We start from the raw sequence: 18,050 nt of genomic DNA on the forward strand, positions 1-18,050 counted from the left end.
TTTATATATTTAAATTGAATTTTATTAAAAGCATCGCAAGTAAGAAAGTTAAACAAAAACATCTTTCATCAACCACCACAACAACCAGTTCTTTGATGCTGTTCAGGTTCATCATCAACTATAACAACATTTCTTCGATTGCTTCTACCTAAACTACTAACCCGACTTTCTGTACTCTCCGTTACTTCTATCATATCTGAAAAGATAAAAAATTAAATTTCAATTTAAAGTAAATTACTGAAGGGATAATAAAAATAATTATTAACTATAATCATCAATAAATATTGAGTGTAAAAAAATAAATCTACGTTGAATAAGCGAATATTCCTCGTCGATGATTATTCAATATTAAATAACAAATTTAATTTACTCAATAATCATTGTATAGCACAAAAGACTATTTTCAACCTTATAAGAGAATCAATCAGCTAATAAATACGCAATTTTATTGAGTAATAAAGTAGTTAAAAATTAAGGTGCTAGTATTTCTCTGTTTAAGAAAGAACACATGGGAGTTTAGTTTAAAACAATTTATAATTGTGAAAGTAAAAAAAAAATTGTCAAAATTAACCACCATAGGTTCCATAAAATAAAATACAAAATATAATTTCAATTATGAAAATTTTAAACTTTAAGGTCAGGTAAAAGTGTAAGATTAAAACAAAATATATAATACTTTTAGTGAGCTCCAAAAAAATTTCTTCAATTCCTCTATTTAGTTTAGCAGAAGCTAGGAAATGTTTAGCTCCCACTGAGGCTGCATATCTAAAATATAAGATATCAATTAACCTAAAATATAACACTTTGTAAATCCAACAATTAAGGAAATTCTGTTTTGGGTGAAACTGTCTGGATTCTCAAGCCATTAAGGAACTACTTGCACTTTTGAATGACATTCTAATATAATTCCAAGAATGTATTAAAGTTAACAGAAAATAAGTTGTGACAACTTAAGTTTGTTTTCATAATACCCAGAAGCTATCCTCACCAAGAGACACCTGCAATCCTACTAGTGTGTCTTACCCCCTCTTTTCCCGACAAAGGGGAAATGTGGTTTTTCTTCCAGGAATCACAAAGTGAACCCACATATTTTCTGCTTACCCTTACCAAAAAATAAGTTGGCTAAAAACCACTTAGGACAACTTGTATATCAACTTGGTTTTCAGTTTGTATTTGGGACAAATGACTACTTAAAAATAACTTAAATCCTCTTTATTAATCAACTTATTTCCAACTAAACCAGAATCAACATTTACATTTAACTACTTAAAAGCAACTTAAATCCTACTAGGGAAACATCTAAAAACCAACTTAAAAATATTATGTAATTTCCTGACTACTAAAAACCAACTAATTATAAACTTAGCAAAAGCAGTATTTTCCTACCAACTGAATAACAACTTATTACCCCTTTAATAGTAACTTGAAATATGCTGACAACTTGAGCCTACTTAATACCAACTCAATATCAACTAATAATGTGTATACAAACTAAATACAAACTGAAATCCAACTTATTTTTTGGTAAAGGTACCCTCCGACATTCTTGATATTACTAGTACACTTACAAATTGTCAGTGGCCTAGCTAGCATGGGTGGAACCCGGTGCGGATATCATGGTGTGCTACTTACTAGTCAAACCGTGTAACAAAACGTTTTTCAAATTTCTCAAACGGGTGGAATCCGGTACGGGTCACACCCCCCGTAGCTACACCACTGAGTACACATGAATAATAAAGATATGTTTAATAGCATTCTAATTAAGGATCTAAAAAGGTTAAAAGATTTTTGATGTAATTTCAATTTGTTTAGCTTATGTTATTTTTCTTTGGGCTGCTCCTACTGCTATAAAAATCGTTGCATTTCCCATTGGGATATAGAGAAAAAAATACCCTGGACCAGGAATCCATACCTCTATTTGGAATGCTTATCCTGCCGTATCGCGTATAGTGTAACTCTGACGGCTTTGGCCCCACCTACAAGATAAAAAAATCCTCTCTGTGCACACTCCCCTCTCACATAGTTGTTTGTTAAGTTAACATAGTGACAACAAAAAAACCATCCGCCACATAGAGACGAAAATTTGCCGCGATAAGCCTTCCAAGTACAGGTATACCCTTACCAAAAAATAAGTTGGTTTTTAGTTGGTTTTAAGTGGTCAGCATATTTCAGTAAACTAGTTAAGTTGGCTTTAAGTGGTCTTTATTAAGTAACATTTTAAGTAAGTTTTAAGTTGGCTTTAAGTGGTCTTTATTAAGTAACATTTTAAGTAAGTTTTTAGTTGGTTTTAAATTGGTGTTAAGTTTTTTTTAAGTAGGTTTTTAGTTGGTATTTGTCTCAAATACAAACTTAAAACCAGCTTAAATAGTTCTTAGACCACTTATTTTTTGGTAAGGAATGGATTCCTGCCTGGACAAAATGGTGTTTTAACATTAAGATTTTGCTTAGGAAAGATAAGTTAATTTTTAGCTCCGTGTTGTTCCAAGGTCACTGACGGAGCAATGGAATTGAGATATTTTGAATTAAAAAATTATTAATTGTAAATAGAAGTAGTCAGGTAAGAGCGGAAAATAATTGATCTTTTATTATTACAATAATTTGGATTTATTAATTTTAAACTGATTTTATGGAAACCCTTATCAAAAAATAAGTTGGCTAAAAACCACTTACGACAACTTGTATTTCAACTTGGTTTTCAGTTTGTATTTGGGACAAATGCCTACTACAAAATAACTTAAATCGTCTTTATTAATCAACTTATTTCCAACTAAACCAGAATCGACATTTACATTTGACTACTTAAAACCAACTTAAAAATAATATGTAACTTCCTGACTACTAAAAACCAACTAATTACAAACTTAGCAAAAGAAGTATTTTCCTACCAACTGAATAACAACTCATTACCCCTTCAACTAGTAACTTGAAATATGCTGACAACTTGAGCCTACTTAATAACAAGTTAATATCAACTAATAATGTGTATACAAACTAAATACCAACTGAAATCCAACTTATTTTTTGGTAAGGGAAATGAAGTTAAAAGATTTTCAGTGTAATATAGCTTTGCTAAGCCTTTATTTAAATTTTCCCTGAAATACTTCTCCGAAAAACATAGCTTTCCTCATTGCTAAATTGTTATCACTTACTCTCTGACAGAAAAATTAGGCCGTGCGTAAAATTAGCTTGATCTAGGATAGAGTTAAGAGCACTTTCAGAGCAAGTCAAAGAAAAACTGGGTTCAGTCTTTGTTGGGTGCCTTAAGCTAAATTCAATGTGAAGTTATAAAAAAACCTACGTTTCAGCTTCCTCCACTGGAACTGCTCGGTCTTTTTCTAAATCAGTTTTGTTCCCAGCAATACAAAGACATACATTGTTCCCTAACATTTTCTTAAGCTCTTTAACCCAATTTTTGACCTGAAAAGTACATAAATTGATTAAATCAGTGTAATACCAGTCACGTACTGTTTATCCACCAACTGAAGAATTAACGATATATATTTTTTATTCAGATATAAAAAACTTTTCTGAATGGGGAAATTGTCTAGTCGGCAAATTCATTCTAATAAAGCGTACAATTAATTACTTTAAACTAGAAATAGATTAGGTAAGGTCAAAGTTTACTACACTGTTATCATTTTAACCAGCATTCATGTTAGGAGGATTTACTCTAAGGTTGTGTGTTTAAATTCTGACTTGTTATATCATGAAAATTTATTTATACTAGCATTATTTAAAAAATAACCCAGCACTGAAGTACTGTTTAATTTTAATTAATATGATATGATTTCTATGTGTTCCCTCCTTTAAATATAACTTAGCATTTCCCTTTAGATTGCTCCAATCAACTTTTCAAGTTCCATTCGCATGCTTTTATCTGCTTCAATCAATGTTACTGTGTTCCATCTATCACTGTGATCACTCGAAACCGATCTGCCAATTTCCACAGATAAAAGAATTGAGATAACTCTGTGCAATTATCTTAGCGTGTTCCTTTTCAATTAAAAAATAATCGCTCGAATTTGAAACATTTTTAATTTCTCGGTTTATTGTTGAGAAAATCTCGTGGAGTCAAATAGAAAACTGTATATAATTCAGTTACGGTCAAGTTCATTTCTGGCATATAGGTTTTTTAAAGTCAAAGAGGTCTATAGCCCCTTTAAAACTATTGCACTTACTTTTTGGAAAGAGTCTTGATCTGTTATATCATAAACTAATATTGCACCATGACTATCTCTGTAATAAATAGGACCTAAAGCATGGAACCTTTCCTGACCAGCAGTGTCCTGAAATAAAAATTTCAAACATGTAATTATACTATAGGTACAGCTTGTAAGCAAATGCCATCACCTATATTATCAAAGCTAATGGACCAACAAATCCCTTAATACAATAGGATAAAATTATTTGCTTCCTGAATCAAAGTTTGACTTGACCCCCTTACCAAAAAATAAGTTGGTTTTTAGTTGGTATTTAGTTGGTTTTCACATTTAAGTTGGTTTTTAGTTGGTATTTAGTAGGTTTTCACATTTAAGTTGGTTTTAAGTAGGTTCAAGTTGCCAGCATATTTTAATAAACTATTTAAAGAGGTAATAAGTTGTTTTTAAGTTGTTTTTAAGTTGGCTGGAAAATACTCATTTTTTGAAGTTGGTTTTAAGTTGGTTTTTAGTGGTCAGATAATTACTTATAATTTTTAAGTAGGTTATAAGTTGGCTTTAAGTGGTCTTTATTAAGAGGTCTTTTTAAGTTTTAAGTTGGTTTTAAGTGGTCTTTATTAAGAAAGCTTTTAGTTGGTTTTAAGTTGGTGTAAAGTGGTTTTTAAGTAGGTTTTTAGTTGGTATTTAGTTGGCATTTGTTCCAAATACCAACTTAAAACCAACTTAAAAAGTTACAAGACCACTTATTTTTTGGTAAGGGCCAGAAGTTCATCAAGATGGGAGTTATAAACTGCCATGTCATTGTCGACTAACTTATACAGATGCGCAACCCTTACCAAAAAATAAGTTGGTTTTTAGTTGGTTTTTGCATTTAAGTTGGTTTTAAGTTGGTTTTTGCATTTAAGTTGGTTTTAAGTTGGTTTTTAGTTGGTATTTAGTAGGTTTTCACATTTAAGTTGGTTTTAAGTTGGTTTTAAGTAGGTTCAAGTTGCCAGCATATTTTAATAAACTATTTAAAGAGGTAATAAGTTGTTTTTAAGTTGGCTGGAAAATACTCATTTTTTGAAGTTGGTTTTAAGTTGGTTTTTAGTGGTCAGATAATTCCTTATAATTTTTAAGTAGGTTATAAGTTGGCTTTAAGTGGTCTTTATTAAGAGGTCTTTTTAAGTAAGTTTTAAGTTGGTTTTAAGTGGTCTTTATTAAGAAAGCTTTTAGTTGGTATTTAGTTGGCATTTGTTCCAAATACCAACTTAAAACCAACTTAAAAAGTTACAAGACCACTTATTTTTTGGTAAGGGAACATCACTTAATTTGTAGCGTTCTGACATAAATTTGTTGCAATTCCTGTGAATCTATTTAAAACCTAACTATAGTGAAAAGGCAAAATTAAATGGAAGCAGGAAAACATGACACCCAATGAACAGGGCCTATTTTAGTGGGTAGTTCTGCCCAGTGGCATAACTAGGAACTCCGGCCCCCCCCCCCCCCCCGCGAAAAACAACTTGGGGGCCCTTTTAAATAGCACCGATTTTTATCATAAACGTTTGGGGTCCCATAGTTCTTGGGGCCCCCCCCCGCGCCGCGGGGTCTGCGGGGGCGCTATTTACGCCACTGGTTCTGCCGTATTTGGGTAGTTCTAAAATTCAGAAATACCCAATATTTTCATATAGCCCGGTGTACCTAGCAACAGGGGCCATACCGTCAGAGGCCTATCATCATAGTGCCCTATGCCAGCGTCCCCAAGCCCGGACATGTGACAAATCCAGCATTGGTAGTAGCACCCTACTACTGATGGTTGCACCTTTGACGCAAGCCACTCAACCCAGCAGAAGGTGCAGCACTTAGCACACAGCATTGGGATTAAGAGTGGATGCTTTAGCAACTCCAGCCAACACCCTACCTTCGTAGGTAAAGAGTCATACCCTTTGGAGAGAGCTCCTAAAGGGGAACGACAGGCACACAGCGGTCCACATAACCCGGCACAGCTGGCACCGGAGATCCCAGTGTACCCCAAAAGGCTGGGAAACAGGACCACTGTGCCCTCATACGGAGGCCCACCACCCCACAGCAGGCTAACCAATCCGCCAAGGCGGCCAGTTTGCACGGACTCTCTCCATTAGCCTGAGCCGAAGCTCAGTTTCGCGCCCAAATCTGACCAGAGTCGGAAGTGGAGATAGGACCATTTGATCAGAGCTAACATCTCCCAGTGCGCCACCGCCCTCATGGGTTACAAGAGCCGGACCCCAACTCCCCGGTAAAGCCACCAGTTATTGCACACTCTAACCCATTTAGGGTGAATGGTCACTCGCCCCTGACACAGGTATGGAATCAATAAAAATGGTTCACAAAAACGTTAAGCTCTCCTAAAGGTCACACATACACCAACTTGGTCGTTGTCGCTAGGATTTGGGCCACCTCCACCCAGGCCCCTGTTCATCTTCCACTGAACCTAAGTTTCTTGGTAGAGCATCAGCCATGAATATTAAAATAAACTTTGAACAAAAGTAAACAAGCTGGAGCAGCTATTTTATTTATCAGTACCCCACCAAGCGACAGGGCAAAAATGAAACAAGTCGGTTGCAACATGATTTGTCACCCCCTTATTTAAATAGGTTTTATTTTTAAGAATTAAGTATGATGTTGGCTTATGTAGGTACAATACTTGCTGTTCACAGTTGAATTCTCCTATCTTGATGAACTCCTGACACGACTTAAAGGCTCATTACACTCTTTAATTATTAAATGCCCCACAAAAGGTAATAGTTTTTGCCTAATAGGCATTAGAAAAATTTAATTATCAGTACTCTAAATCATTGAAATTAAATTATGGAAATTCATATCTGTATAACTGATAAAGCAACCAGAGTAACATACCCATATAGCCAAGTTCACTCTTTTTCCAGCAATATTTAATTTCTTGCTGAGAAATGATGCCTGAAACAAAAAAAATATCATATGTTAGAGTGCCACAGAGGGAAGAATCATGTGCCCCCTTCTGGAACCTGTCCTCAATATAGGCAATAAATTATGTAGTTAGAGGGAAATATCAGTTTCCATATCTCAATTGACAGGTAAAAAAGAGGAACTCCATTTTCAAAAAATTAAATGGATCGTGAAATGAGAAGACCGCTATTTTCCCAAATTAGTGTAAAACAGATGACAAAGGGTTTCGTCAAATAGAAGAGCATTCACTTTTTAAACGTTTGTTATTTTGTGAATGGAAACATAATGATACAAGCATATAAGATTAATGAAAATGAGCTGTACACCAGCTCAACAGTTTCATGACAGAAAATAGTTGATTTTATAAAATTAAAAGTGGTTTTGCCCAACTTGTTAAAATGTTGCTCCTACGTCACAAGACACAGCTTTATTAGTGTATTCTTCGAACGGGCGATTTGCACACGCGCTAGAAAAACCAATATTCCTCGGGAGTGTAGCGCACGCTCGTAGACTTGTAAAAGTAAGAGGCTGTGGTGTAAGAGTAACATTTAAACAAAAGGCGACGGTACTTTATAAAAAGAACTATTGGATGTTCTATAAGTTTTGGTTTACAGAGATACATTGTTTTAAATAAATGAAGCCATTATATTGCCATTTCAGTAATGAAGTTTTATTTGACCAGTTTATTTTAACTGAAAGCTCAATATAGATAACAAAAACTTTTTCCAAACATTTATTGCTATATTAAAATCATAATTTGAAGCTTTATTTTGATTTGAATCTAACCCAAAGTTAATTTTGTAGCTTAGGCGTAATGAATATCCAATTTTAAAATTGGCGCCCTGTTTCTGATAAACTATATAAATTCTTTAAATCTATAAAATTTCTTATTTTAAATTATGAAATGTGTAATTACATCATTAAAGTAAAAAAATCAAATTTAATTTTGCTTATGGAAAATTATTTCACAGCTTTTAAATCTATCTTCACTACTAGGCAAAAAGAGAAAAACTAAAGTTGATTGTTTGCTAATGGTTTTACTTGCCCAAACTACAATATCGTTAAGCATACTTTTATGTGAAGTTTAAAGCAGAGATGGGCACGCTCAGTTCTTCAAAGAGCTGACATTCCAAATGAGAGGAGCGAGAGTTCCAAAATATTGTTGCCCATCTCTGGTTTAAATCTATTTCGTTACCTTTTCATTTATATCTTTAAGTTTGAAAAATTAATTTTAATAATAAATTAAGGCAAAACCGTAGTAACGTTTTTGTAGCTCTTAGCAACAACTTTTTTATTTGACTATAAGCCCCCCTTGATACAGATGCCATTACTTTTTTTGCACGTCACACATGAGACAATAAAGCACGCGATCTTGCAATGAAAATAATCACAAGACCACCATGGGTGTTTTTTAATGTCATGGCTGACCTGAACTTGTTACTATGGCAACGAAAACAGGTCACACCCATGAGCAAGCTATGAATACAACAAGATAAATCATTTTTAGGCACACCTTACAATGATTTCTTCTAAATACAGGAAAAACACTGTGCTCCTCAGCCCTAGTTAAAGATTTTTCATACACGTTCTTATCCACATTTGGCAATAATATTTAATTTACAGTAGCTACCCATTAAGAGAATACATGTACAATGCTAAATTTGGGAAAGCATAAACCCTTTCGTGAATATTTTGTTAGGAAGTCTCTTAAAAAAACAATTTTCTGCAGCACATAACAACAACCAAACAATGAAATCTTACTTGGAGAGTCGAGAAATGTTTGTCATTGAATTTGTTTTCAACATATCGGAGAATTAGAGATGTCTTTCCAACACATCCTTCCCCTAAAAGCACAACTTTAAAGGAATAGCTACGGGTTCCTGAATTTTGCAATGAATTATTTCCTGCCATTATTAATTATCACAGAATTGATGGCCTCTTCACATACCTGAATAACAAAATCAAACAATTAGAAAAAATAATAAAGGAAAGGACAAAGTAATCTTAATAGTTTTAGGGGGAGGCAAATGGAGCCCCCCTTTTACAAGCTATGAACTTTCTGCAGGCACCCCTGCACACCGTTGTCCTAAGCCACCCTAATCTCCAGACTTATCTGGGATAAAAGTGAACTGTAAATGTTTGATTTCATAATTAAGTAGACATAGGTCTTTTCACGTCAAAACACCAGTAGGCCCAAGATTTGTAGCTTCCCCCTCTGTACTTGTTCATGGTCAGACCTCAATATTAAAATAAATTCATTTTGAATTCCATCAGCAGTACCTTCATGTTATTAGGCACATACTCATGGTTTCCACTTCTATATGGTCTATGTTCTATTGTAATTTAAAACACTTTAATTGCTACCTCTAAGAAATTCACAGACTCCTTCATAGACTAAAGAGTATTAAGAAATAAATTGTGAAATACATAGAAACCTGAAACTAACAAATTATGTTGTACAAAATTAAGAAGCAATGTTTGTGAATACAACTCATTATGAAAAATTTTATACCTTATAAAATTTAAAGAAAACAGTAGAAATATAACATCACAAGACAGAGCTTTTCTACTAAAGCACTCACTCATAGATTTGCAAGAAAGAGACAAGCAATGTAAGAGCTGCATTAAAACAAGATCTTGTTACTTTAATGAGAGGGCTATTGGTAAAAGTAACAATAGCTCCCGGTTTTTTTTTAATAATTTTGGCACCAAAGTGTGTAAAATGAAGTGCAAAACTCAATAAAATTTTGTTTTTAGCTGAGATGAATATTTCATTTTTTAAAAATTCAAAACTAATTAAGGCTTAGCACTAAAAAATGGTCCTAAAGAGAACCAACAGAATCATAAACTAAGTATTGCCGCCTAACTTCACTCATGCCAGGGGCATGGCCCACCTGGAATCGTACCTAGTGAGCACGCGACCCTGCCACCATTTTTCCCTACCCCTTGGCAGCAGATACTCAACTCTACCCGTAAGCCTTACAATACTAAAATTTATTTTAATAATATTATTCATTTCCGCAGTGTTATTCCAGCACTGTAATTTTATAAACATATTACAGTACCTATACATAAAATATTGAACCAATATATTACCGGGAGCTATTATAATTTGAATTTCTAGAATATAACTAGCCAGTCCTGCTATCAAGTGTTATAAAAGAGGAGGAGCTACTGGATTTTGACCCAAATTTTTAAAATGCCGCTGTGGCCCTTTAACTTTGGCCTGACTATTTAAATTTAAGTTTTCGATTTCTATAATTTTTCGATATTTAATTTACATAAGAAACTTCATGGTTCATGTGCACCTCAATACTCAATTTTTCACGAAGTTAGAAGTTCAAGGGCATTTTAAGTTATTGACTTTCTCTCACACAGGTCCTGGTACAGTATATTATAATGTTAGCCATCCATCAATCATAGGCTTCAAACTGTATAGTTACCATCTCATATTGCGGTTATCTCAAAAATATGTACATTAAATATATAAAAATCTCATAAAATTGTGACAAATAAACAGAACTGGATCAGCAAAGAATTAACAAACTTATATCCAGTACAATATTTTCACACCAACAGTTGCCCCTATTTTGTTGTTGAACTAAAAGCATTCTGTGCTATTGAAAAATAACACAAAAAACTTCACTACCAGTAGTATTCTACAGGAATGATTTGTATTAACATTAAAAACACCAAAAAATGAAGAAGATTACTGTTGTCTGAATAAGATGATTTCTTGTTGAAGCTTTGGGTTTCTGGTTAAGTATTGTGGTTACAGTGATGTATCCGTTATTTAAGTCTTTAAAACAACAGAATTAAATATCCATATAAAGTAACTAAAGTAACATTTTAAATTTTACTGTTCACACAAACGGGGCGTACCAAAAAACAGTACACTTTACTTCTTTGGAAAAGATAAAATATAAAACTGTTGTCTAACTGTGCAGTGCAGTAACCAAGTACTGATGGTTTTCACGGTGAGACCGTGAGAGCATGGATAAATTATACTTCCCTAGGGGACTCTCAATACGCTGCAAAATAAGGGTTTCCCTCGCTAGCTAGCTAACGGGACAAAGTTCTAAAGGAATGCCTAGTACCTGGCTAGTCAATGAATTAATTATCCTTTCTCTCCCTCAAGTACAAATTAAAATATTAGTATATTTCTCCTAAGTTTAAATTATTCCTTATCCAAGTCATTTAATCGGTAGCATCCACAGCGTAGCCAGTAGCAGCAAACAGTTGAACCGTTGAGTGCATAGAAATCTCATAGGTAACTAGAATGCTGCCGTGTAACTGGAAAATGGACCAAATGCCGTGGCAGACGATAGTCAGATATCAGCCAATCAGAGCTCAAAGAGTGGTTCTGCCAAGAATTTAATGTCACCAGAGAGAATGACGTCACCTAGCTCCCGCGATAGTAGCGGAACCAAGGAGGGTTATTATCCTCCTTGGCGGAAGCACTCTACGGCCTCTCATTGGCTGAAAGTTCAAAACGAACTGGCGACAAGCTCGGCTCTAGGCGGCAGCATTCTAGTTACCTATGAGATTTCTATGGTTGAGTGCGCATTCCTTACTGAAAGATTTTTTCACTTCCGGTTTTGACGTCACGTTTGAAATCGGATTTTGTTGATCAACGGAATCGTGACATGTTTGACGTGAAATTGACATGTTAATGCAGTTGCAAAAGCAGACCACTACTAGATTAATTTCCAATTTTCCAAAAAGTCATTCTGTAAGCTCTGACGTCTTGTTACTCAACAGAGCTTCTAGGGCAACGCAAGTGGCCATTCAGGGGGGGGGGGCGCTTGGTTTGGAACTATGTTTTCTTCTACAAGTCGTAAGTTGGTTTTCCAAGGAGGATTTTATACAGCGCGAAAACCTTATTCTCCTTGGTGTAGCCACGTGGCGCAATTTCGCTCTCATTCGCGAATTTTTCAATTTTCTTAGCCCACGACCAACGAACACAGGATTTTAGGCTTTGCTTAAGCGGAATTTAAAATCTGGTATTTCTGTATCCCTCCGAGGGTTCCAATATTGTCCGCTGCCTCCCATGGATTTCACACCCGCGGCGCTGATAATCGCTGATTGTGAAGGGAATAAAGAAAATTGATGGGGTCTTCCATAAAGAACGCGTTGGAGGTTCTATTCCCTTTAATTTAGTTATTATGGAGAAAAGAACTGACTTAGTTTTCGAGAGTTGGACGTTGACATTTTTGATTTAACAATGTTTTGGAATGAAATTATTTGCCAATTGAATATTTGTAATTATGGAAGTTGAAACATTAGGCCTTGGACGTGGTAAATCTCTGCCGCTAGTAGAGATGAGTCGTGGGCCCGCTAAAGGCGGGCTTGCCCGACCCGAGCCCGCCTTGGGGCGGGCCGGGTTTTGGATATTGAAGTTTTTGGCGGGTCGGGTCGGGTAGTTTTTTGGTATTCATTTTATATATTTTTTTTCGGGCCGGTCTTTTTTAACGGGTCTGGTCGGTCAGCCTTTTTACATGAAACTAAGTAGGTGGGGTCAGGCTTTTATATATTAATGATCGGGCCTTCCGAGTTTCTATTCTATTCGCAACCGCTAATCTATTCATGCAGAAAGCGAATTATTTCATTATTGCTTGTTAACAAAGCGACATGATAAGACTCAAAAACGTTTAAACGCTAGCTTTGCCATCACAATTTTTTTTACTGAGAGCTATAGTTTCACAACAGAGTACAGACTACATAGACTACTAATTGGAAAAAATACTTAATATTTGGTCTATATACCCTGGCGCCTTTTCACTCTTAGATTTACTCGCCCCGATCACCCGTAGAGAGACATACGTTCTAAAACGCCTCACTTGGCGGCGCGGAAGTGGACCAAAATTTTAATATGGTTTACCTATGATTCCCCCCTCTCCCGAGTCTCCCACGTGACTCTATCTTTTCAACTGGTCATAGCAATTGAAATTTTGAATTCGGGAGCTCGCTCTAGCATATAGTACAAGCTTATACTATAACCATAAAAAGTTTATCGGGTCGGGTCGGGTTTCAATTTTATTGGGCCTTGGCGGGTCGGGTTTCAATTTTATTGGGCCTTGGCGGGTCGAGTTTAAAATTTTACAAATTTTATCGGGCCGGGCCGGGTCGGGTTTAAATTTTGGCGGGTCGGGTTTCAGTTTTAAAGAATTTTGGCGGGTCGGGTCGGGTCGGGTTTTCGAAATAAATAATTTTGGCGGGTCGGGTCAGGTCAGGTTTTCGAAATAAATAATTTTGGCGGGTCGGGTCGGGTTTCAGTTTTAATGAATTTTGGGGGGCCGGGTCGGGTCGGGTTTTAGAAATAGCCGGCCCAACTATTCTCTAGCCGCTAGCCTTACCTTGGATTAAGTAAATCCAAGACCTCACACACTTGGTCCTTTATCCCGTCTCCCTTAACAATTTCCCTATCATTATATCCCGATAGAATATTTATCTTTGTTTTATTACATTTCTTTTGTATAAAGGATCCGATTTGTCGGTAAGCAAGTAAACTTCTCTGTCCTCGGACATTTTTGCATAAATAACGCGAGAGGCGCATTTATTCAAAATAAGTTCGGCAAATATGGTTCTACTTTTTTTACAGAGGGAAAGGCTATGGCAGATAGTGCATGCGCAGTCGTTCTTTATATCTATAAGATAATTTACCAAGAATGTATTGAAGTTATTAAGAATATTGGACTACGGGATTCTGATTCCCATCCTCGCAGCCTTTGCATAGAAATAGAAATTAGACTAGAAGCCAGAGGTGGGCAAACATTGTGAGCGTTCATTTTTGTAAATCCTCTCGAAACGAGTGAGCACTTCAAATACGAAGGTTGGTTGCTCTTGTTAAGCGAGAAAGATAAATTGAGCCAGCTCAGGGTGATCGCGGATTAGTTCCATAGAAATCTCATAGGTAACTAGAATGCTGCCGTGTAACTGGCAAATGGCCCAAACGCCGTGGCAGACGAATCCAGATTTCAGCCAATCAGAGCTCAAAGAGCGGTTCTGCCAAGAATTTAATGTCACCGGAGAGAATGACGTCACCTATCTCCCGCTATAGTAACGGAACCAAGGAGGATTATTATCCTCCTTGGCGGAACCACTCTACGGCCTCTCATTGGCTGAAGGTTCAAGGCGAACTGGCGTCAAGCTCGGCCGTAGGCGGCAGCATTCTAGTTACCTATGAGATTTCTATGATTAGTTCACTCAGTCAGTGATTTTTCACGGCGCGGTGAGCGAGATCGGCTGATCGAGGCGCTAGCCTGCTCAATTTTAAGGGCCACTTCCCCTAGCGGCGGGATAATTCGTTCACTAGAAAGCGCTGACGGCGGGCTGAGTGAGATCGCGCCGAGAGAAGCACTAGTTTTTTAACATTGGAATTTCTACTCCCACTGAACGAAGGGGTAGACTGTTTCCCGGAATTCGCTCAAAGCGCTGTGAGAAAAAAGTTTCATTTCTTATAAATTATTTCATAAAAAGTACATTGAATAAAAAAAATCGACAATAATATATTATTTGTATAATTTTTTCTCACCGCGCTGTGAGCGAATTCCGAAAGAAAGAAAATCCCGTCGTTCAGTGGGTTGAGAAATTGCAATGTTAAAAAACTACCGCTTCTCTCGGCGCGATGTAACTCAGCCCGCCGTCAGCGCTTTCTAGTGAACGAATTATCCCGCCGCTAGGGGAAGCGGTGCTTAAAATTGAGCAGGCTAGTGTGTCGATCAGCTGATTTCACTCAATGCACCCTGAACGATCAGTGACTGAGAGAATTTCACGGCGCTCGGCCTGAGCTGGTTCAGTTTAAGAGAGAGAAAATAGCATCGCCAGTATTGAGCACTAGCTTACTTGATCACTCAAATTAAAGAGGTCTGAGCGTTCATTTCAGAATTCGCTCACAATTTTTGCCCACCTCTGCTAGAAGCACGATTGGATTGGGCGGAGACGTACCAGCTAGAAGGTTGCCATCAGAGTGGAATCGTGATAGTCGCGCCATCTCATAGAAACAATTTAAACTAAATAAGTAAATATGGCAACGTATTAAAACCTTTTTTATTTATCTGACATTATATTAAGTCATTTAAACAGCTTTAGGAAAATCATAAAAATCTCAAGAATCTACTATATCTACTGTGTCACCCTTAAAGTCACACGTTAACTTTGCGCAATCATTGTAAGTCTGAAATACCGCAAATCATCACAGTTTAACTAAATTTTAATTATTTCAGTGTGGTTTAAAATATGCCTACATGAGATTCCAAAATCTTGGTTTCAGTGTCTTTTAAACTATCATCAGTATTAGTCAAGTCAAATTGAGTGGTTTCCATTAGTTCACTTTTTCCGTAAGTTTTCTGAAATAGCCTCTGATAAATAGGGAAACTAAATAACAATTACTTAAATCAATAAATTGGCATACTTTAGAAGATGTACATATGCTTTGTTCTGGAATAGATATTTTTGGGAGCTCTTTCAAATTATTGTTTTAATAAATAAATTATTCATATTTCAGTTAGTTTTTTATTTCAGAATGTATAGGTAATTTTTACTTGTGTAGGTACAGCATTTGCTTTCAAATAGTGCTTTCCATTTTGAAAGTAAATTTCATCCGGCAGAAAATGTTTACTACACACAAAGTTATATGAAGTAATTGAAGATGGAGTCCAATTTTCGCGATTTACCACTAAAACCCATTTTCCTAGTAATTCAGCATTTCTCAGAGGAAATCTTAGTGTTAAAAAATCTCTTATTCCGAGATTATTATAAAATATTTACTATAATATTACATACTTATGAAATGAGAATTTTATTTCTTTCTAAGATCTCTCTTTGCAATGTGAAAAAGCGCAGTTTTTAACCATTTTTGCGGATATGCTTTTAGACGCAAAAATTTAAACACGAAAAGACCGCCGCTGCGCACGTCGTGATGCGCAGTGGAGTGCCTTTTTTCCCCTCTTCGAAATTCGCGTCGTAGCCATGGCGACAATGTTTAATGCGTTTGTCAGATGGCGCGTACATCGCGATTCCACTCTAATGTCAGCCCATAGAAATCTCATAGGTAACTAGAATGCTGCCGCCTACGGCCGAGCTTGACGCCAGTTCGCCTTGAACCTTCAGCCAATGAGAGGCCGTAGAGTGGTTCCGCCAAGGAGGATAATAATCCTCCTTGGATCCGCTACTATAGCGGGAGATAGGTGACGTCATTCTCTCTGGTGACATTAAATTCTTGGCAGAACCACTCTTTGAGCTCTGATTGGCTGAGATCTGGCTATCGTCTGCCACGGCGTTTGGCCCATTTGCCAGTTACACGGCAGCATTCTAGTTACCTATGAGATTTCTATGTGTCAGCCTTCTAGCTCGCCTGTTTCCCTTGGGATTGGCGGAACGGGCAGGGCTTCTAGTCTAATTTCTATTTCTATGAGCCTTTGTAGCTTAAATTCGTCTGCTTTCCCATTCAATTTTGCTATATGGTATGACCTTGAATGCGCCCTAAATGCAGACAAACTTTCACTACAAAAGCTGTGAGGATGGTACCAGGGGTTAATGCTATGCTCAAATATTCTTAGTAACTTCAATAGTACATTATTGCTGTTACCATAGAAATCTCCTAGGTAACTAGAATGCTGCCGTGTAACTGGCAAATGGGCCAAATGCCGTGGCAGACGATAGCCAGATCTCAGCCAATCAGAGCTCAAAGAGTGGTTCTGCCAAGAATTTAATGTCACCAGAGAGAATGACGTCACCTATCTCCCGCTATAGTAGCGGATCCAAGGAGGTTTATTATCCTCCTTGGCGGAACCACTCTACGGCCTCTCATTGGCTGAAGGTTCAAGGCAAACTGGTTACTGGTGTCAAGCTCGGCCGTAGGTGGCAGCATTCTAGTTATCTATAGGTGTTTTTTTTTCGCTTGTCCGGGGACAAAAAGTGTAAACTTTTTACCCTAAAACGTTTTATTCGCCTGTTCTCGGGGTAAGATTTACCCTGTCCCGAATTTTGTTCGCTTGTTCCGGAGTATTAGGGTTACACTTTTTACTCCTCCTCGAAAGGAGGTGTAGAGGGAGTAATCTAGTTTTGTCGTCTGCTTAAATTTTGTTTCACGAAAATATGATGGGGAAACTTTTTATAAATAACCTTTAACCTTTAAATACTCCCTTTCTACTCCAACTCGTTTTTTTTCGTCAAGACAGAACTGTAGTAAAATGACGTCATATAGCTACACTTTTTAACCTGCTCAAAAAACCCAGAACAGGCGAAAAAAAACCACCTTATGAGATTTCTATGGTGCGAACGGTGCGACCTAACCTCGCACCACCAGAAAAACTTGCTGGGGCCACTGCATGTTTTCTGGATGAGATTTATTAGTAAAGTAATACTAACATCCCTTGGTAGACACCATAACATAATGTTTTATGAATCTTTATCCAATGAAAAAAACTCGTTTCTGATAAACAAACTGTATATAAACGCAAAGTAGCTATATTGTAAGATAAATCATATTCGACTACTAAATGTTTTAACTCACTCACATTCGTTCCCGTTTACTCCCGATTTCTGCCCTTTGAGCGTTACTGAAAGTAATTCTAGTGAATTTCGTTAAATTAGGTTATATTATAATATACATTATTGGAATCGTAATCAGAAAAAAAATAAACCGTACATGTTACCAAAAGCGACATAAGACCCGTTAATATTTTAAAAGACGCAAAGGTAGAGTTGACAAACTTTTGGGTCTTATGTCGCTTTTGCGCTTTTGATCTCAGACCAAAATAATGAAAAAAAAAATCGGTGTTACTGAACGCAGCCCGAAACTACTTACAATAATAAGCAACTGGGAATCTGGCAACCCTCCATCATTGAAAAAAAATTAACAATCCGGTATGTCTCAATTTTTGAGTTTATTTTGAAGTTAAAGACTTAAATCGCGACTGATATTAACAGACCTGTTAACCTGTTAAG

The 18,050-nt window shown here is 36.5% G+C and overlaps 1 protein-coding gene across 2 annotated transcripts; it reads right to left on the reverse strand.

Moving 5' to 3' along the window:
• On the reverse strand, positions 1 to 11,096 carry Rab21 (RAS oncogene family member Rab21). Of its 2 annotated transcripts, none has more exons than XM_090166440.1 (7): positions 10,814 to 11,096; positions 8,862 to 9,048; positions 7,032 to 7,091; positions 4,179 to 4,286; positions 3,299 to 3,417; positions 677 to 765; positions 1 to 196 (listed from the first exon to the last, which is right to left on the reverse strand). In XM_090166440.1, exons 2-7 carry the CDS (start codon positions 9,009 to 9,011, stop codon positions 69 to 71), a joined length of 654 nt encoding a protein of 217 aa, XP_090022566.1. In that variant the 5' UTR covers positions 9,012 to 9,048; positions 10,814 to 11,096; the 3' UTR covers positions 1 to 68. The 2 variants fall into 2 exon arrangements, with proteins under 2 accessions (XP_090022566.1, XP_090022567.1); XM_090166441.1 differs by lacking the exon at positions 10,814 to 11,096 and adding an exon at positions 10,678 to 10,793.
• Positions 11,097 to 18,050: the final 6,954 nt, after the last annotated feature.

This window comes from Leiobunum rupestre, chromosome 2 (assembly GCF_980474605.1).
Source record: "Leiobunum rupestre chromosome 2, qqLeiRupe1.1.hap1, whole genome shotgun sequence".
Taxonomy (NCBI): domain Eukaryota; kingdom Metazoa; phylum Arthropoda; class Arachnida; order Opiliones; family Sclerosomatidae; genus Leiobunum; species Leiobunum rupestre.